This window comes from Oryzias latipes, chromosome 17, assembly GCF_002234675.1.
Source record: "Oryzias latipes chromosome 17, ASM223467v1".
Lineage (NCBI taxonomy): Eukaryota > Metazoa > Chordata > Actinopteri > Beloniformes > Adrianichthyidae > Oryzias > Oryzias latipes.
This window is the reverse complement of record NC_019875.2, coordinates 28,439,096-28,459,801: the sequence shown is the minus strand read 5'-3', so window position 1 is coordinate 28,459,801 and position 20,706 is coordinate 28,439,096. Positions and strand designations below refer to the sequence as shown.

At 41.4% G+C, this 20,706-nt stretch overlaps 1 protein-coding gene across 5 annotated transcripts in view; it reads right to left on the bottom strand.

The window, feature by feature from the left end:
* greb1l (growth regulation by estrogen in breast cancer 1 like) overlaps window positions 1-20,706 on the bottom strand; it is a 55,434-nt gene that overhangs the window by 20,967 nt on the left and 13,761 nt on the right. Inside the window, exons 1-14 of one of the 5 annotated variants that reach the window (XM_020711181.2) lie at window positions 12,005-12,286; window positions 9,978-10,092; window positions 7,037-7,184; window positions 6,795-6,953; window positions 6,454-6,669; window positions 6,124-6,300; window positions 5,844-5,966; window positions 4,933-5,052; window positions 2,730-2,867; window positions 2,529-2,654; window positions 1,772-1,909; window positions 1,412-1,597; window positions 1,025-1,324; window positions 33-161 (exon numbers count right to left, since the gene is read on the bottom strand). In XM_020711181.2, the coding sequence (XP_020566840.1) occupies window positions 33-161; window positions 1,025-1,324; window positions 1,412-1,597; window positions 1,772-1,909; window positions 2,529-2,654; window positions 2,730-2,867; window positions 4,933-5,052; window positions 5,844-5,966; window positions 6,124-6,300; window positions 6,454-6,669; window positions 6,795-6,953; window positions 7,037-7,181 (1,957 nt within the window). In that variant the 5' untranslated portion in view covers window positions 7,182-7,184; window positions 9,978-10,092; window positions 12,005-12,286. Of the gene's footprint in view, window positions 1-32; window positions 162-1,024; window positions 1,325-1,411; window positions 1,598-1,771; window positions 1,910-2,528; window positions 2,655-2,729; window positions 2,868-4,932; window positions 5,053-5,843; window positions 5,967-6,123; window positions 6,301-6,453; window positions 6,670-6,794; window positions 6,954-7,036; window positions 7,185-9,977; window positions 10,093-12,004; window positions 12,287-20,706 lie in introns of those variants that run through there. The other 4 variants (XM_011487019.3, XM_011487017.3, XM_011487020.3 and 1 more) reach the window with 4 other exon arrangements.

Here is a 20,706-nt window from a genome sequence, read left to right as displayed (position 1 = left end):
GCAAACATCAGGGGCACCAGCCGATCACCTACCTAGAGAGGTGGTTTTGAAGTGAGAGGCCAGAACGCTGACTTTCCCGGTGATGAGCTCGTAGCTGATTTCTTTCAGGAACTCGTTGGTGGTCAGCATGCCTTCGGCTAAAGCTCGCGCTTGATATTTCCCTGCATCAAACAAATGAAACCCCTCTTACCCGACCGATGACAGACATAGAAAAAAACTCAAGGGTTAAAGCAATTACAAGTAAAATAATAAGCTATTAAATAAGTGACATTGTAAAATAATAACACTGTCTGGTTATAAAAGTGAGCTTTGGATCCTTTTTTTTAGGTTTGTGAGTTCAAAAAGACACAGAAATAATAATAATAATTTTAGTTTTCTTGTTAGAAAACATTTTCGTTTTTACAAAGTTCTCATGCTATTCTTATTTCGCAATAATAAACTAAAGGTACAAAAAAAATTCATGTTAATTTAAATTTTTAATTAAAAAGCTTAATTAGTTGTAAATAATTACACATTCTCTTCATTATAGACCAACTTTCTTTATCTAAATCATTGTGATTGAGGAGCAGATGAAGAAATGCAGTTTGGAAAAGATCATCTTCAGAATGAGTTTTTTTTTTTACACTGGTACGGTCAGGTTTGGGGGTGAAAACCAGCAGGAGAGCATGTAAACAAAGAGCTCTCAGCAGTTTGAAAATAGCGCAAAATATGATCAGACTGGATTTGTAAAGTAGTAATTTTTACACCAATAAGGCCTGCAAACATCTAAAAAAAAATACACCAAAAAATCAATTTCATAGCTGAGTTGAAGCTACAGTTTTGAAATATTTTATAAGAAATAGAAAATAATTTAGGAGATGTTTTATTTTGTTTCACAGAACTAATCTGTTCTTTTAAATGGACGGCAAAGACTCTCGTTTAAGTTAATAAACATTAAACAAACATGTTTCCATGATCACACACCGCTTTGATGAAGCAAAAAAAAAAAAAAGTCTACGTTAATGAAGTTTTGTGCCAAACCTACCCAAAACCAGCACGCAGAACTCGTTCCCGCTCATTTTCGAGGCACAAATGACCACCACGTAGGTTGGCAGGCTTCGCTGATGGCGAGGACCCTCACGGAGAGAACGCAGGGACTCAGAGATGCCCTCCCCCAGAGAGCTGTGGGTCACCACAACCTGGACGGTGCCCCCAGAGACGCTGGCTTCCAGGCGGGCCAGCCACGGCAGCTGTGACGGAGTGATGGCGGGGCTGCCGGGACAGCACAGCATGGCCTTCAACACGATCTGCTCCAGCTCCTCACGCAAAGGGATCTGCTCCGGGCCTGGAGACAAACAGAGAAAAACTGAAAAACCCCGGACTTTCAGGAAAACCTCTGCAGAAACGTCAGCCCAAACCCCCATGCCCTTACCCAACCGTCCAAGATACTGTAAGGTGAGCAGGATGGTGGTCTCCACGCTGAGCATCTGGCTGCGGTGGAGCCCCAAAGTCTCCAGGGTTTTTTCTGTCAGCTGGCTGCTCTTATAGCAACTGACCAGCAGGGGGCTCACTACTATGTCGCCAACATTTCCATAGAAATAAGGTAAAGTGCCATGACCTAAAACGCAAAGACCTTACAGTTAAGGATGTGGCAAAGACCCACAAAATGTTGACACTTGCTTCTAGAATGCTAAAGAGGAACATTTTCATCATAGTCAACACACAGATGCTGGTTTGTTAAGTATCGTTTGGTGCGCAGAATTGCTCCCAGCATTGTGGGATCTGAAGGTACCGATGAGGATGACAGGTCGGACTCCTGAGGAGTTGAGCAGGTTGTCAGGGATGATGACGGTTTCTCCGGCGGTGACCGGCTGCGGCTGAATGACGGCTGAGACCGGAGGCTGCGGAGACGACACCGCCAACACAGAACCTGACGGACGAGACAATGGATTACACTTCAGGCTGGATTACAGCGTACCCCCCTTTCTTTTTACTCCTCTGGGTGTTCTTGAGGTAATCTCATTGAGACGTGGGGAGGCAGAGACCTGTCCCATCACAAATATTTCACATTTGACAGCTAAAAGATGCAACCATCCCCATTCTTCATTCTTGCCACATTTACATTCACGTTCAAGTTTTAAAGCTCTTTCTTTTGTGTGTTTTCAATTCTTTAAAATCTACATGTAGAATAATTTGTTACTTTGCTTACATAGCATTTTTGGGCTCATCGAAATGTATACATTTTCTGTTTTGTTTTTTATTTTCTAATGCTTCATCTTCATGTTGACAAACTAAAAATTAAACAATCGTAAAGATCCCCCTAAATTTTATTCTACTTTTTTTTTTTTTTAAAGAAATACTCTCTATACCAGATTAAGGTAGGAACTAGAAAACCGTCTGAGAAACGTGTTTGGTGCAATAATTTATACACCAAGTTGTCTAAATCCATCCCCATGGTAACCCTGATGAACCTTTCATCACGCCGTTAGTTCATTTATTTTCCTGCCGAGGGAAAAGAAGCATAAACAAAGATGTTCATAGGAACCAACCTGAAGAACAAACTATGGGCCGAATGGCAGGAACAGGAACTGCTGTGGGCGGGACCGGCACCAGCGAGCTGGGATGCCAGCTGCGGTGGCGCTTCTTCGGAGGACCGGAGTTCATGGCCGAAGAAACTGAGCATCGAACAGAAGCAGGAAACAATGTAAACCAAGAAGAAAATAGCCATAAATGGAAGGGGAGAAACGTACCTGGGCTGTCCCCTAAATCTGCACTCCGACACCCCTGACCCTGGGGTCCCAGGGAGACCTGGGAGGGGCTCAGTAGGGGAGGATGCAATTCAACACCGATGCCGTTGGTCGGTCCGTTTACCCTAAGAGCTGTGGGTACTGTACGCAAAAAACACACACACACGCAACGAAATTAAAGTAGTTAAAATACAATAAAGATGAAGTTAAAGCAAGAAAGGGCCTTTTGTCATTCTATGTTGTATTAATCACTAGGGGTGTTAGAAAAAACTCTATTTAGCGATATATCGCGTTAGTTCATTTGGCGATACTTGTATTGTCAGGATGATACTTGTTGACTGTTCCCTATATATATTGTAAAAGCAAAGGTAAAAGTACCTTATATATATATATATATATATATATATATATATATATATATATATATATATATATATATATATATATATATATATATATATATATATATATATATATATATATGCTTAAAATTGTGATCATTAAATAAACTGAATTTTACAATTTTATTATTATGATGGACGTATTGATATTCCGGTAGTTTTTTCTAAGTCATATTTAAAAAAAAAAAGAAAATGTGTTCCGGTGCAACATCGGGAAACGTATTCATATACGATTCATATCAGGATATTGTACTGCAACACTCATTTTTTAAGAGTATGACTAAGAATAACTCTGCCTGAGTATTAATACATCTTTCATTGGAATAAAACAGGAACATTAATTTTATTCAATGTTCACAATGCTTTTTACCCAAGCAAATATAATAGTGCCTTTATTTTGGTAACTTAAAATATATTTGTTCTTAAAAGGAACAGTCAACAATGTCAGACAACAAAATATTTTTCAGTATAAGAAAAAAAATGGTTGCAATAAGGATCTAAAAGTATGATTGAGGAAATAAAGTTCTGTTTATTTTCAACATTGCTTAATGTAGCTTCTCCAGTCCTTTTAAACAGTTCGGGAGCCTGAATGGCGTTTCAAAAATAAAGTGGGGGGAAAAAAAAAAATTCTTCCAAGAAACAATAAAGTGTGATGATGAGGAAGCATGACAGGATGAAGGAGACGCTTTAATGTGGCTAAGACGCTTTGTTTACATGACAGTCTTCTCTGCACCACTGCAGCCACGCTTTCTCTCACACGCCGAAGTAAACTAGTAACGGTCATCGCCACGACGTTGGCCTTCTGTAGAGCATTGTACACATCACTCTGATCCATCAGGTCGCTAAACTAGAATCCATTGCTGGGAGGTTCTGCAGAACTTTGGCCCGCTTTTCCGACAGCACTTTGGCCGATGCTACGTGATAGATAGATAGATAGATAGATAGATAGATAGATAGATAGATAGATAGATAGATAGATAGATAGATAGATAGATAGATAGATAGATAGATAGATAGATAGATAGATAGATAGATAGATAGATAGATAGATAGATAGATAGATAGATAGATAGATAGATAGATAGATAGATAGATAGATAGATAGATAGATAGATAGATAGATAGATAGATAGATAGATAGATAGATAGATAGATAGATAGATAGATAGATAGATAGATAGATAGATAGATAGATAGATAGATAGATAGATAGATAGATAGATAGATAGATAGATAGATAGATAGATAGATAGATAGATAGATAGATAGATAGATAGATAGATAGATAGATCTATCTGGGTATGTGAGGAATATATAACACATATATAACACTCTCCAGCTGTAGAAGCAATAAATAAAACCGGATCATTACTAACAGCTAACTATTGATTTCTCTGATGTGTAACGGCTGGACATTTTCCCATCACCGCCGTGGCCGTGTGAGCAGAGCACGGCCACGCTGGTCGTTATGTATAAGCCCTTCCTGGTCAATATCACAACCTTGTAAAGAGTCTAATAGGGAGCGAGGCCTTGAGAAGTCATTACAGCAATGCTTCCTCCAGTATTGATTGGCACGCAGGAACGTGCGTGTGTGTGTGTGTGTGCGCCTAAGCAGCAGAGGTCATCTCTGCTCGCTGGTCAGTCGTGACTCCTCATTCTGCAACAAGTTAAAGAATCCTGGATCAAAGCTCTCAGCTTTAGCCTCATCAAACACCAAGTTTATGAGCAACACCCATCATCGTAAGTGACTCCCTCATCAGTGCTGTCAGTTACGTTTCTGGTGGTAAACTGCAGAATCTCCTCACCTATCGGCAGAGTCTTATTTCCAGGAGTGGAGGTCAGAGGTTTGAGGAAGCTACAATCCTTTCCAAGGTCCTGACTGCTGAAGAAGGCAGATGTTTGTGTTGCTCTGGTGGGGGGAGAATCTAAAGAGGAAGACAGAGAAATAGTTTTATCATCACACATTCTACTCAACTCTCTCTGGACATCCTGATGAGCAGTGATCCCTCCAGGCTGTCAGCCTGACTCAAGGTGAGAGTTTCTACAGTTTTTCCACGTCCCATTCCGATCATTTTATGATCTATTTTCAAAGTGTTCCCGGTGGTCTTTTAATTTTAGATTACGCCTTGTTCTAGGAAATCAGTGTTCATCAGAAATCCAGCCTCACAGTTATGATCCAGAAGATCCAGAAAACAAAGACGTACATGGATCAGGATGAACGGAGAACGGACCTTGTGGCCCAACCAGCGCATTGTTTACTTAATAAAATGGGAACTTTTTCAAATGTCATTTTATTCATCTGAAAAATGCCACGAGAACATGCTAAAAACACCACCGGTATGATTTTCATCAGACTGGATCTTTGAGCACTGAAGATGATGAGGGAGAAGGAGGAAGAAGCTTAATCTGAGTGAATTCGAGTGCCGCTGTGCAGCAGTGAACATAGAGAGGTAGAGCTGATACGCTCATCACTGCCACGCTTGGCTGCACTTGCCTCGCTAAGGCTGAAGTAGTTTCAGTAGTTGATTTACTGCTTCTGCATTCTGTGATCAACTTTAATGTTCGTTTTTAGCACTTTTAGGATACAACAACGCCAAGTGCGAAACTGTAACGTCACGGTAGCGTCTGTCTTAAGGAGGGCTGATTCGTGGATGGGGCCCCTCTCAGCCCACCCCTCTGGCGCCGGGCCTGGTGGGAGCTGAGTTTAGAGGCTCACCTGAGAGTGAAAACGGAGACAAGCTGTGTCCGTTGGAGCCTCCGTTTTCTTTGCTGCTCAGCGAGGAGGACAAACTGGGTTTGGAGGATGTCGCACTGCTGGGGAACTGACGGGTTTTGCTGTCTGAGAAAGCAAAGAGAAGCTCGAACATGAGTGTTCGGAGGAAGATTTGCAACTATTTGTCATGGCTGAGCGATTCAAAGCAAAAGAAATGTAAAATCAGGAAGGTCGTTTTAAGTTTATTTCAGGGGGAAATGTGTAGTTTAATGTAAATGTTAACCTTTCCAGCAAATGAGGGGTCCTTTGCACAGAGCACCCTGAGAATTCTTCACCAGGTAGTATTTTAAGTGCTTCTGCTTCTTGGGCTGTGTGGATAACTTCAGGTTGATGTGATTGGAGAACTCAGTGAAGTATCTGAAGCCCTTTTCACCGCAGCCCACGCAGTTTCCCGAAAAACCTGGAGGAAATTCAAACAAATGATCACCCGATAATCCAAACATGAGCTCTCCGATGTGCGGTGGGACCCGTGCGGACAAGGGAGGGGTATTTATTCAGCAGGAGCTCAGAATGAAATCTGTCTCCTCTCACTTCGTCTTGGGAGCAGACTGACCTAAAAGTGCATTTTTCCCATTCTCGTCAGGCAGAAAGCGGCGGTCCACGGCACACACCAAAATGTGCTCGGGAACACTGGGGGACTTGGCACCAACGAGCTCGAAGCCCGCTGGGACTTCGATTGACTCTGTTGCTATGGAAACCAGGCGGATGTCCTTCCCAGCTTGACAGAATCCTAAGAGAGAAGGATGTTTTTTCCAGTCAGTGTGAGAATCTGATGGGATAAATGGAGAAACAGCAGAAATTATATGTGCTATGAATAAATCATCCACAGTTTTTTCATCACAAAAAAGCATTTTCCTGTGAAAATGCTTCACCAATGTTGCCGCGGTTTCATACCGTCCAGTGTGCAGCAACCTTCCGGCGCTGGGGTCTGCAGATAAGGAAGTGGAGGGCTGCTGCTGTCGGAGTCGTCGTCCTCTTCTGCTTCTTCAAGGTCATTGGAGGAGTGACCATTGACGCTGTCGCTCCCCGTTGTGTTAGCTTTCGGCTTCCCATCTAACAAAAAAAAAAAACATTTTGGGCGTTTCACTTAGCACATACATGGTAAACATGTGAGGTGTGTGGGTCTTTTCAGTCACCTTGACACGGTTCTGGCTCCAGGTAGAGTTGTGTGAAGATGGGTTGTGGATCTCCGCTGCTGGAGCGCAGAGATGCCTCAATTGAGTTGTGGAGAGCCTCCTCAAATCGAGCCGACTTCAGCTGCCCGGCATACGAGTTCCCCATGATCTGTGGGGGCACAGGGTGGACCACAACCATCCTTCTGTGAATCACAGCTCATCCTTTTGTTTGTCTAGAAAACAATTCTTTTTTAGAGCTACAACGCTGACTCTGACTCCCAAGATTATGTTTAATAATATGAAAGGAAAAAAAAAACAACTTTAAAGTCCCACGAGAATCATCTTTTGATCCATTTTTTTAAGTTTTCCCAGTGGTCTTTTAATTATGATTATGTTGTTTTTAGCCCAAATCCCAAAACCTGTGTCATTTTCTAGAACATAGTTGCTGCAGTGCAGCCCCTTACACTCCCAAACCTAACATTAGCAGTGCAACAAAAATGGCGAGCGATTTTGGAGCAATCCGATGTACAGTTTTGAGCCAGATGCTGGTGCAGATGAGGAAAATAAAAACGTACATGGACGTCCCGCCCTACGACACAAATACAATCTTTTTCAGACAGACTTTTTTTTTCATCTGCTCCTGATTCACAACAATTTGAAGAAAGAAACCCTCAGAAATGCAATTTTAAGCTTAATTTTCTTTAAAAAAGTCCTCCATCGTCTTTTTTCTCCATCATCAACAAGAAAATGTTAAAAATACCATTTTCATCGGGGTGGATTTCGAACAACAATTTCAATGGAGTCTACCACGTCAGTAAAGCACACTCGTACTTCAATTTCAGGCAGTTGGTTTATTTTTTCCAAGAAAACAATCAGTGACAAAAACAAAAACAGCGAAATCCAGACTTTTCTGCCTATTTGAAATCACAACCAGTGTTTGCGCGAAGGTATAGATTACTAAAATGTAACTATTCCTTCATTTTTTGAGGATTTTTTTATTAAATCAAGTGAATCAACTTTTGGAATTGCTGCAATTCTCTAAACCCCTTCATTGTCTATGTCACTGATTCCATTAAATTCAGGACCCAACTTCATTTAGCATCACCTTGAATGGAAAAAACACTGAAGAATATTGTATTTATATAGTTGTAAATAAATTCGGGATCTGCCCCGCCTCCACACCAGCAGCGTCCACTCTGGGACATCTGCTGGGGTCGGCTCGCTCTTTCGGTGGCAGCTGGACATTGGATGGAGCGTTTATTCTTAAAGGGAAAAAAAAAAGTGAAGGAGGCAGAGGAGGACTCTAATAAACGCTTTCCCAGAATTCCTGGTAAAAAGTGAAGGGCTAAAAACTGTGAGATGGGAGGAGGAAAAACAAACTGAAACAGGAGGTTTGGCTGCTTTCCTGACACACGAGTTTGACCTGAAGTGCCTCTTTTATGTTTGTCCTTGGACTACATTTGACTGGTGCAGATCAGTGTTGTGGTAAACACAGCAGCAGCCAAGTGGAGGGCCAGGCTGAACACTTCAGCTGTTTGAGAATGGCCTCATCTGCTCCTTAGGGTCTCACTGGGATCCCCTGCAGCTGTGGTGTCTTACATAAATGACCCCAAACCTGAAAGGTCATTTTTAGAAAAACCTGTATTTCCGTGTAGCTCCATGTGATTTATAAAAATGCAATCCAAAAGCTCATGATTATTCTAAATTGTGATGAAAATAATGATATCATTCTTTTGTTGGTTTTATAACTCTATAAATCTGTGCCAATGACTGTTTTGGAGCAGCTCTTCAACATTTACTTCCCTTTCAGAATCTCCGTCTAGGTGCTCATATTTACTGCTAACCCCTCGAAACTCCACACCTTTCTTTTATTTTGACAATAATAAGCTAGCCGGTAATTAAGTGGCACATGGCCGTTCTCCTCCCGTCACCTGGCCGGTATCCAGCCCCCCGTGTTTACTTAACAACCTTCTTGGATAGAAATCTGTCCAACCCAGACAAAAGACAAGATTTAACAGTTCCTGACTGTGCTGTCACAGAGATAAGCAGCTTAAGAGAGTGAAGCTACACTACTGCTTTGCTAAGTGATGGAGAAGCGACTCCATTTGGAAACAAAACAAATAAATAAGAGTTTTTTTTCTTTTTTTTTATCGTTAGGTATATTAATACAGTGACGGACTCACTGACTTTTCATTAGGAGCTTTGGAGGATGCTCAACGTAAAGCCCGAGCTGGGACGTTTGTCATTAACCTAGCACAGACCCGAGGTGAGCACAGTGCATGACCTTTAATCACCTGTGTGGCTAAAAACAAAGAGCGACCGTGGCAGAGGTCGCACGGCGGATGTTTGTGGGGTGGGAAGCAGGTGGTTGCTAAGGTCAGCTGCAGTGCTGGGTCCAGTCAGAGGCCATATCTCACCTGGTGGGACACATATCTGAAGACTTAAACTCCCACTCCGATCATATTTGGAGCTATTTTAAAAGTGGACATTTAATTCTGATTATCAAAAATGGGGGGAAAAAAAGTAGCTGCAAAGAAAGCCTGCTTCCACTTACATCACCCATCTGGTTACACGCACTTACAGCCCCTCACACCACCAATTTAACGTTAGCAGAGCAACAAAAATGGCGCACAGTATTGGAGTTGTCCAGACTTTTGAGCCAGATTCCAGCTCAGGCGAGGAAGGACGTCGTCAGATATATGTTAAGCTTGTGGCCCACCCAGCGTATTTTCCACTTTTTCTTTTTCAAACGACATTTAAGAAGGTCATGTTTGTGCTAGTACGCAGCAGCTAGTCAGATGCTCATCCAAGGCCATCCTGCAGCTCATGGGTGGCATCAACAGATTGCATGAATGTGACCCGGGGTCAAACTGAGCAAAGAAGTCAGGAAGGAAAAAATGTGAAGACAATCCTCTGATTTTTTTTTTTGGGGGGGGGGGGGGGTGACAGCGGTGTAACTTACGAACTTACGATGTCGGACTTTTCCCAGGCGTGAAGGGACGTGTTTGCCTCTGCTACATGCTGGACCTCTACTCCTCAGCAGAGACTGTCAGCACAGGCATCAGTTGCTGGAAGGCCTACAGAGGAGAGCAGGAAGATCTGTGATAAGCTAAAAGTCCTTTAGAAAATGTCTAAAAACATTTATTAAAATATTTTTGCTGTTACAGGTTGCTGCAATACATTTGCTTTTTTTTTTTTTTTTTTTACACAAAATCTCTTCTGAAGATATTTTTCAAAATAAAATTAGGGATAAATAAAGAGGGATTGAGTTTTTTTTGTCAATTTACTTCTCTTTTGATAATACAATCAATTCACTCAACAATAGTTCATAGTGCAGAAAACCTGCAACACAACTACGAAGCTTTTAAAAAAAAAAAAAGCGTTATGTGATCCCGCCTCATCCTTGGGGGCTATTTTCATGAAACACAGTTCGTAACTCCCTCGGGACCGTCCCTAACCTGTGATAGATTTTACAGTTACTTTGACCCTTTGACAAACTATTGTCTGATCACTCAGACTCCTGATAGAGCTGAAGCAAAGTTCCCCTCCGAACATTGACAGTCACAATCGAGCCAGTCGCCACCTCTGACCGAGCTGCTTTTCTGCAGGAAGGTGGCCGCTCCGGGGTCCAAGTCCTCCGCATAGCCAGTGTACACAAGCCGGTTCAACTTGCATTTGCTGACCACACTGGAGCTCGTTTGGTGAATGATTAGCCAAACGGACAAAGTAAAGCGTTAAAAACATCAATGTGTCCCACAGGAGCTGCTTTCCCTTCAGAGCGACTGACTCACAGAGAAAAAAAAACAAAAAAGGTCAAGCTTTTTCCACAAAAGCATCCCGTCTCATCGTCCCAATTCGCCAAAAAGCAGAGTCTTAAAATATTTTGATGCTTATCTGGTTGTGAAGGACTGCAAAGGAGACACAGATGGCTGCGAGGATGAACATGCAGGGGCCATAAATCTGGACGCCGCTGCAAGCCAGAGGTGCCTAATGAAGTCCTGATTTTCCTCTGATGAGATTGGAGGGAAGCTTTAATTTGCTGCTCTAATTTCGGAGACAAAATGATCTCAAATCAAAGTATTGATTAAACAGAAATATGGATTTGTATTCAATAAGGTAAGAGTAAAAATATACTGTGGCAAAAATCGCCTGGAAAACCAGAAAGCGAATACTAGCACCTTAGCACATATCCAATCCTTATTTTATTTATCTTTTTGTTGTAAGGAAAATAAATGTAAACAATAAAAAGGTAGATTGCATCACATAAAGTATTGCTGTCAATAGTTGATGCAATAGAAGGTGTCACTTAATTATTAAAAAAAGGAAGATGAAGACCAAGAATATTTGATTTAAACACATTATAGTTTTGAATTAAAATACCTCCTAAATGACACAAATTGTAGAGAAGAACTAATGAATGTCGGCATAAAAACATCAACTCATCAAATTATAAATAAGGATCATAGTTTTCTACACGCTTCTTTTTTTTTACCCATAGTATGCTCTTATTTTTTTGTTGTCAGGAGTAAATGCATTAAAAACATTCCTATTTCTGCTCCACTCGCTTTAAAATGCTTCACTTAAGACCTGAAAAAGGCTTAATAAATCAGATTTCTTCCCCATTTCTAACATTTTTAATTTTTGCTCAAAGAATTGTTTACTTATTTGTTTTGGTTTACAAAAAGCACTAAATTGAATAAATAAACATATTAGTCATTTTCACTTCATTGTTATGCTAAAATGCTTAAGCCTAATGGCAACAGTTAACATGCAAGAAATAGCTCAACGCCCTCTTTACATTAGAAAAGACACTGGCCATTAGGCAGCAGGGAAAGGGGGATGGGGATGAGGAATTAAGGCCAAAAAAAAAAAGACAAACATCTCTCCATGTTCTCTAAATGAGGTGCTAAAAGCCCATATCATTAATGCTGCATCAGAGCCACATGTGACACACGGCAGCAGACACTTTGACCGGCTTCCTCTTTTTACCTCCCATGACTCCTCGACCAGCTGACCAATCCTTAAAGGCCAAATCCACAGCGATAATTCCCCCCCCAGAAAAAGCGCAGCGTCTCCAATCTATTCCATGATAAATCCGGGCTGGAAGGAGTTTATCCAAAGCATGTGGGGAGGGGGTTCATTGCTGTCCTGCAGCCAGCTTGGTCATGATCCTCCACCGGAATGACTGGGAATCCCACTCTATCCCCTCAGTCCAGCATGAAGCCCTCCTGCGTGGGTCTCTGCCTCCCTCACATGCAAACAAACACAATCCACACTGACCCCTCCCCCTAGAAGCCTCACGCACTCCCCTCTCCTGTGCCATTTGCCGAGGAGGGAGGGAATCCATTGGGGGCTCATTCATCTCGGCCCGCTGACCCCCTGCGGTGACAGATGCTCTAGGGGGCCTGTGGAGCTGAGGAGGGGGGAACAAAGACGAGGGCCCGCATCTCCGAGCCCTTCCACGCGTGACCCCCAGCACGTCAGGACATCCTCCGCGGGCCGGGCACCCCGACTCGTGGAAGTTTTCATTTTAGAGGCGAACCAGAGGAGGGGTTTGAAAGGGGAGGTGGGGGGGGGACTTTTGCTCTCACACACATTTCAAGCTGCCACACCCAAACATTTTATTGGGGGCCAATTTAGTAAAGGAGAATCCATCTCCAGCAAAGTGGGGACAGGAATGTCGGGTCAGCTCGAGCATTTTGTCTTGGAAGCCTTACCCAGGATTGACCCCACACCAGGCTTTTTTAACTCCCGCTATAAATACCAGAGGCTCATCTGCTCCAAAAAATAAATAAATAAATAAACTAAAATGCTCCACAAATCAACAGGCGCTGGCAGACGTGGGCGATTACAGGTCATTAGTGATTGGTGATGGTACCTTATCGAGGAAATGAAGATGCAGCACTGCATGGAAATGAAGCCTACTAAAACCCAGATGTCTCTTCATAAAACTCTAAATATACAAGAAAATTCATCCATGAGTTTACCAACCCCCACCCATTATAAATTTAACGTCATTCAAATCTAACGTGAAAGTAAAAAAAAAAGTTTTAACCGCTGACTTTTTTGGCTTAAAACAAAACACGCCAGTAATGACACATTACTGTAAAACACCCTTGGAAAAAATCCTTTTATTTAATGCAGTTAAGTGGAGGTTCCCCTAAATTTTGATATTTTCCAGATAGTTTTGACCTTGTCTTTGCTTTTTAGGGGGTATTTATACTTTATTATTTTGTCTACATGTTTTTTCTTATGTATGTAACATAAAAACAGTTTGATCTTAATTTTTGTGAATTTTTTTCACTATTTGAAATTGATTTTTTCTTTTGGACAGTTTCAGGTTTGTTGTGGATTTGTTGTCTAAATTATCAGAAAACAAACAAACAGGGCTTGTACAAAAAAGACGGACGTGCATTCTTGAACACGCATTTAGTCCATAGTGTTCACATTGTACTAGCAGGGAGGGGCTTCTTCTTCTTCTTTTCCCACCTCCATTGGAAGAGGTTTGGTGCGAAACGCAGAAGCGGTGCAAAACTTGTTCCAGGCTTTTTCTTTCACAGCTCTATTCCGACATATGAAGACTTGGACACAACCGGACACAAACCACAATTATTAGTTTCTCCTTCATGTTCGATTTTCAAACAGTTGGCACAAGTTTGACCTGGTTTAACAAACAATGGCTGTGCAAAGTCGTAAAAACTTGCGTAGCAAAATGGGAATGCGCAAGTTTTGAATGCAGAGACCTAAAACTTTAATTTACATGCGTTAGATAAACTTTTCATTGGAATAAGCCACTTGAACATGTGTTGCAGAGGACGGTTTACACACAATTAAGAGCTCATTGAGCCATAAAAACACAATAAAAGAACTACACCTTAATTTCTAAAAAAATACTTAAAAAAATAACTTAAAATAACAAAAAAAATAAAAACACAGTTTTTTTTAAATCTTGGAGCTTGGAAAGGATTTGTATTAATCCCTACTTAATCTACTTAAGTGTACGACGAGTATGATTAGTCTATAGTAAAAGTGAGGCAGTGTACTTAAGGTTTACTTTTTATATTCTGTCCATATGTTCTGCAGAAGTATTCAATTAGTATAGTTTCTAAATTACAAGGACATGTTCTATAGTATACTTGCTAAACTCATTCTTATACTTAACAAAAAAAGTCTTATTGTTGGTCTGAGTTATTCTTCCGCAAAGGAAATCAATGCTTTCCATAACAATTTATAGTTTTATATAAATAGTTACATAGTATAAAAAGTAAACTACAAGTATACTGTCTTAGTTTTACAAATAAACTAAGTATACTTGTTTTACACTTTAATTGACTACATTTTGCTAAGGTTATTCCATTATTTTACTATAATGCTTTAACACTTTGCTGTTATGACCATGCAGATTAACAGTGTCGCGTCTACCCTTTTTGAACGACTCCGAGTTTGTTTACCTGTAAAACTAATTAAAGCTAGGAAATGCTGGAAAGAATTTGTCAGGTAAACAGTAATTCTGAGTCAACTCACGTCTGTCACAAAACAGGCAGAAGGCTGGATCCAATTGCGGCCGGTTTATTAGCTTAGCTAAGAGTCCACTAAGCTAAATCAGGGTCTGGCAGGCAGGGATCAATAATGAACATGAGAGCTTCAGAGAAACGACGAGAATAGTCAGGATCCAGACAAGAGTCGAGGCAGGCGGCAGGCAAATAGAGTCAAAGACAAAACAGGGTCAGGAGACAGAAGATCAGGTCCAGTTATAACGCTCGGTAAGGAAGGCAGAGAGGCACAAACAATACTTCGCTCTGAGTAAGGCTCAGTACAGTGCTTATGGATACTATGAGTGATTGCAAATGAAATTAAGGTGTGTAATGACCATACCTGGTCATTTCACAAGGTGGAACACCAGTTTCCAATGGGACAGAGGGACGTATACCCTATCAGCCAAGCAGGACGGCAGTGGAGCCTTAGGGGCATTGAGTTGAGACGAGCATGGTGTTCGCTGAGACTAGGTTGCGTGGCCGCCCGGTCCTTAGCAAGTTATCAAGTTTGATGGGAAGGGCGATGAGTTGATCCAAGGATAATCCCTCGTCGCGGCATGGCAATTCTCGCTGCAGCTCTGCAGTTAGTCCCTCACGGTAAGACGTCACCAGCGAGCTGATTGTCCAGTCTGTGTGTGCCGTCAAGAATTCGGAATCGCAGTGAATGGCCTGCTGCGGTCCGGCGCCCCTGCCTGATGCCGTATTATTGTTCCCCATCCACTGGATGACTGAACACCATGCGTAACTGATGTGTGACTGCAGACAACGTCTACCAGAAAGCTGCACACAAGTTCTCCACATAACGTTCCATGAAAAACTAAATGTTTCAGAAACGCTCCTATAACTGATTTCCTGTAGTCATATAGGGTTAAAAAAAAAATCATGTTTTAATTGTGAACTTTGTGACGGACATTTCAGTTCATTACCACAAGCACAGTCTACAGTTGTTTTAATCACGTTGTGCACAGCTCTTCTCACCTCCTCTCCAATGGTTATACAGTGGCACGCTCGGTGTGAGGACCGCTGTAAAGCCACACAGGAACCAATCAGGGCCTTTATTAGTCTCTCCACAGCTTTCACAGACTCATTTTTCTCCATATCTCGCGTTTTTCTAAATACTGGGGCTCTTGCCTGAGTTCGAGGGGGTTTATCTGTCAAAAAAACAGCAGATCCCAACACACTTTTCTGTCTCAAAAGTGATTTTTTTTTAAAGCAATCTAACCGAACGCTACAAGTTCAACTGGTGGTGGTGGGGGGGAGCTGTGAATGATTCATCTCCAAACCCCTGACTTTGGCCTAAATAGCCTGTTTTAAATTGAGATAATCAGTAAACCCCCTTTTTTTTCTGCCTCAAAAGACTGGATTGTGGATTGAAAACTTGCCCGCCCCTGAGCTCATCCTTCACTTCAATTGAGCTCTAAAGGGGACAAAGGGGAAGTGTCTCTGCCAGTGCCACCTGAGGAAGCCATGTGACCTGCAGTGTCTTCTGGGAGATCTTAAATTGGGGAAGGGGGGTAGGGGGGGAGGAGTTTTTTTTCCCTCTTCTGCATTCACAGAGGAGCTCCGGGGCTTTGCCTTAGCTGACTCAGCAGCTGCCAAACACATGACGGTTGCTTGGAGCAGCTGAACTTCTGCAGAGGCTTGACAGTATGACGCAAGTAAAAGTAAGAAAAAAACAATAGGCGGACAGGTGAGACAGGAGGAAGAAGCTCAAAGCTGTCAAAAAACAATACATCCAGCATGTGAAAATTCCCGTAACAGGGGTTCCTTTTCGGCGGGGATGATCTGACGCCGAGGGTGTGAGTCCTCGCACTTCCGTTTACTGTCCGGGTAGCAGCTCTTATTTCCTTATTAAAGCCCCACAAGTTTCCCCCAAAGCCTGCTCCTCCTGATCCTCCAGACTACCTGCTGAGCCCTGAAGTGCAAATCGCTGCTGGTGAGGATAGCAGATGAGCTGAGGTCATTCATGGCTTTGCAGAGAGCCAAACAAACAAAGGCAAACATTCCAGCTGAATGCCATTGCTGCAGTCGGCAGCGACGGGGAGAAAGACGTGGAAAAGGAGCCGGAGCGGAGATAATAGGGTTTGTGTGAGTGCCGTGTGCACGTGGGTGCACGGCCACTCCGGGGGGGATTATCCGGGACGCTATAAAGTGGGGTGAAACAAGGTTAAAGCCCGATGTGACCAGAGGGGACGGGGGCAGGGCCCTATTTTGGCCTGAGGAGGGGTGGACAAAAGGAGCATTTGGGCAGATGAAGAAGTCATCATCATTAAACCACTGGTGGTTTACTGTCCAGTTATAAAACTTATTTCAGAATCAGGGGTTGGGGGGTGAAAGGGCAGCGGGGAGCAGCAGAACCATAGAGCTGATTCATCCGAGGAGGCTTTGTGTTGGCGCTGGGCTGATTGGAGCGCTGACCTTGCCTCGCACTGACACGCACGGGATGAGTTTAAGGGCAAAGTATTTAACCTTAAACTGAATCGGAGCCGCAGACAAACATCCCGTCATGGGGAAATTCTACCAAACAGTTCATTAACAAAAACCCTTCATCTGCCGATAGCAGATTAACAACATTAATGTCACTAAATGTACGGCACCACAAGGAATTTACCTAAATATTTATGTCCCACAGCATTCTTCAACGACAAGGAGCAGACTTTTTTTGCAATTCTTCTTTCTTTGAGTGAAAGATTTGCCCCCTCCGTATACAAAATAAATTGCACGCGCAATGAATTTTGAGCATAGTGAGTTTGATGACATCACAGCGGGTGAAACAGTCAAAAGAAAAATCTCTTATGGGGCTCAAAAAAAATATATTTAAAAAAATCAACTAACGAAAACAAAACATGCGTGTCAGAGACATCCAAAGGAAGCTTCGATATTATTATGGGATGGCCACAAGATCTACGGCTTCTGGCAAAGTGTGAAACCTAACGATTTTCACTTTTAAAAGTTAAAAAAAAAATCGAAAACTGACTACATTTTACAAACTCGCCATCAGGCGAAGACTACGACCGCAACCAAAGTTTAGCTGACTTTGACCACGGTAAGAGGCTGCCATCTTGAATAAAATAAAATAAAAATCACCTTTGCCACCAGCTGAAAATTCAAAGTCCTCATAGAGATTTTGATCTATTACCTCCTGATTCCTTGAGCATCATTAAGGGATGCTCATGTTTGAAGGGAAAATGTTGGCATTCGACGTCAAAGATTTTGAACGGCGCTAGCGTGGCGAGCTTGCAAAAAGTGGTATTCCCCTATTGCTGGCATATATTCTATCGGTGTATTTACAAAATTGAATACATGAATCGTTGGCTCAAGCTGAATGAGACGACATAGCATACGATATGAACAGGTGAGAAATGTGAACGTGGTTAACAAAAAAGATGCAAATCAAAAAATAACTTTTTTTAGTCTTTTTTAATTCTTCTGAAAATTACATAGACCTCATCCGTAGGTGACCAAAAAAGAAAATGGATATGGAGATAAAACCAACAGAAAGGCTGCCATTTTGAAAAAATAATTTTCCCATGAATTACTTAAAAATCTGACCAGGGTGTCAGTCAGGGCGGGTAAAAAGGAAGTGATAGACGGGCGGGTGGCAAAGGCGGATATCGCCACTCGTTGCTTTAATTGAATGTATTTTTTTTTTGAGGACTTGGTTTAACAATTTTGGACTTTAGACAGTCTCAACAGCAGTGAGGAGAGTATTTACTCTGTCGCCTAAATTAATATATATTTTGTCACACTGTGAATAATTGTTTTGGAGATCAATATTTGTATGTCTAAACTTTGTTTAACCTGATTAATTAATAATAAAAATATTTGTAGAATAAAGATGCAACTGTGTGGAAATGGCTGCTAAATACTCCACTTAAATCCTAATATTTAATTCAAACTCACTACAACACTCGTCTCAATGGGCTTCGTACCGGTAATTGTAAGGTAAACCTGCAATCAAAAAGGATCATAAATGCATAGAATTCAATAGAATTTGCTTGAGGACTGGCATAGATGGTTTGATATTGATCTGTTACGTGTTTCCATACTTGAAATGGCCAATTAGAATTTGTGGCTGATTCCTTTAAAAGTCTTACTGCATACATTAAACAAAAAAACAACATTAAAATGAGTTGATCTGGAAATCGGACAAGACTTTTAAATTTTTTTCTATGATAAATCATTGAGACTTTCACAATAAAAGAATTAATTTTTATCTATATAATTGAAAGAAAAGTAATATATCAATAAAATTTTATTTTCCATAAAACTATACAAAACAGAGCATTCCCTTGAATACCAGAAACACACAAAGGGAAAAAATGCTAAAGATTTTGATTCAAAATTCAGTTATTTTATGTCTTTTACTAGCTTGAAAATTAAGACGTTTCAAAATAAAAGCCTGGCAAAGATGTGTGCCTTTTTTTTCCTACAAGATACCACAAACCACTCAGAAACTATACCAAACTCCCAAAATATTTCCTACTTTTTATCCCAAAATAGAAAACAAAAAAGACATTCCAAGCCAACCATATCTCTGAAAAAACCCTGAATAAAAGTGAAGAACAAGTGACAGTTTACAATGGCGTTCATGGATGTGTTATAAAACGGAAGGCCTGTCGGTGAACCTAATCTGCATTTTACAACTCTTTTGGGTTGAACGCCAGTTCACCCAAGTTAGACCATAAGACCCTGATCCTATACAGAAAAACTCCAGACAGTGAACAATAACCAGCCATTTAGTCAACATGACTTACAGTCCAACTTTAATAAGAAATCCACAACCAAGGGCTCCTCTGGGAGTAGATCTTTGATGATGGTTGACCAGGCCTTGTCCCGGTCATAAATTGCTGTTGAGACAGCCCTATCTGTTATGGGGTGTAAAAGGAGAGGCCGGGATCGTGCAGGAAGGGGTCAACGCTATCAAAACATGCTCCTATCAGATGACGAAACTGCGACAGGTTAGAGTTGGAGGAGCTGAGGATGCTAAAGCAGCCAAAGGACCTACGTCTGAAACTGAATTTGAGTTGGAAAATTAAAAATACAGCCGAGGCAAAGATTAGTTTGGGTTAAAAAGTTAAAAGCTGTCAAGAATTGCACAGATTTCCTCTTTCATGTTTTACTACAGTAAAATAAATAACAGAATTAACCTCAGGCACATTACAGGGGAAGACATTTTTGCTAATGATTCCAACATAAGTTTGTTTTGACTCTTTGATTAACTGAAAAATTGAGGTAAAGGCAGAGTTCCTCCTGCTTTTGTTTGCTCATCCTTGCACAATAATTCTGAAATATTTTATTACAATATTATATTTTATTGCTTCAGATGTTAAATTTAGAGGAATGGGGAGCAGAAGACCTTAAATGTGTTTGTGAAATGGTTGTCAACAGAATTAAAGGGAAACAATGACAACTTTATGGTTTTTGCTTAAGTCTTTTCTTACATGAAACTGATTAAAAAAAGGAAAAAATAAAGTGTTTTTATCACAAAAGCATATCAGGCTATTTCATGAAAAGGGTATTTGTTCTTTTTTTTAGTTAAATAATGATTTTTTTCCCCCTATAATATATGTATTTTTGACCTAATAAAAAGAGGTTTGCTCATAAAATTGAACACAAATTTGAGAAACCATATAAAAATGTAAATAATAATAATTGTTCAGACCATCAAGATCTAATTGATTTAGGCTTAAAGATGTTTTTCTTTTTGCCAAACAGGAGTGCTGAGTGCTCCCGCTGAGGACCTGAGAAAGAGGCCTGTTGTCTTCATCAGCGTCCAGAGAGAGATCCACTTCAAACAATGAAACCTCTCCTTTCTGTTCCTCTCTGAAAAAGGCTCCGCCACCTTGAATTCATTTGAGTGACAGCGTGACAAAGAGGCTTCTTAATGTCCCAACGCAGGAGCCTCCTCCTCTTTCCCTCTAAACTTCCTCACTGGGTGATCGGCCGTATCCATCATGCCCCGTCTTCCTGACCCCGGGCGGCTCTGCTGCGTCAGCAGCACCCAGCCCCCCGTTACCTCCCCTTGCTCCTCTGCCGCACCCCCCTCCGTTACCCCACCACCCTCCAGGTTTTTAAACACCAGGTTGCCCTCGGTGACGGGACCCACGCTTAAATCCCATCAGTCCTTCTTACAGCAGCAACAGTCACGGCATC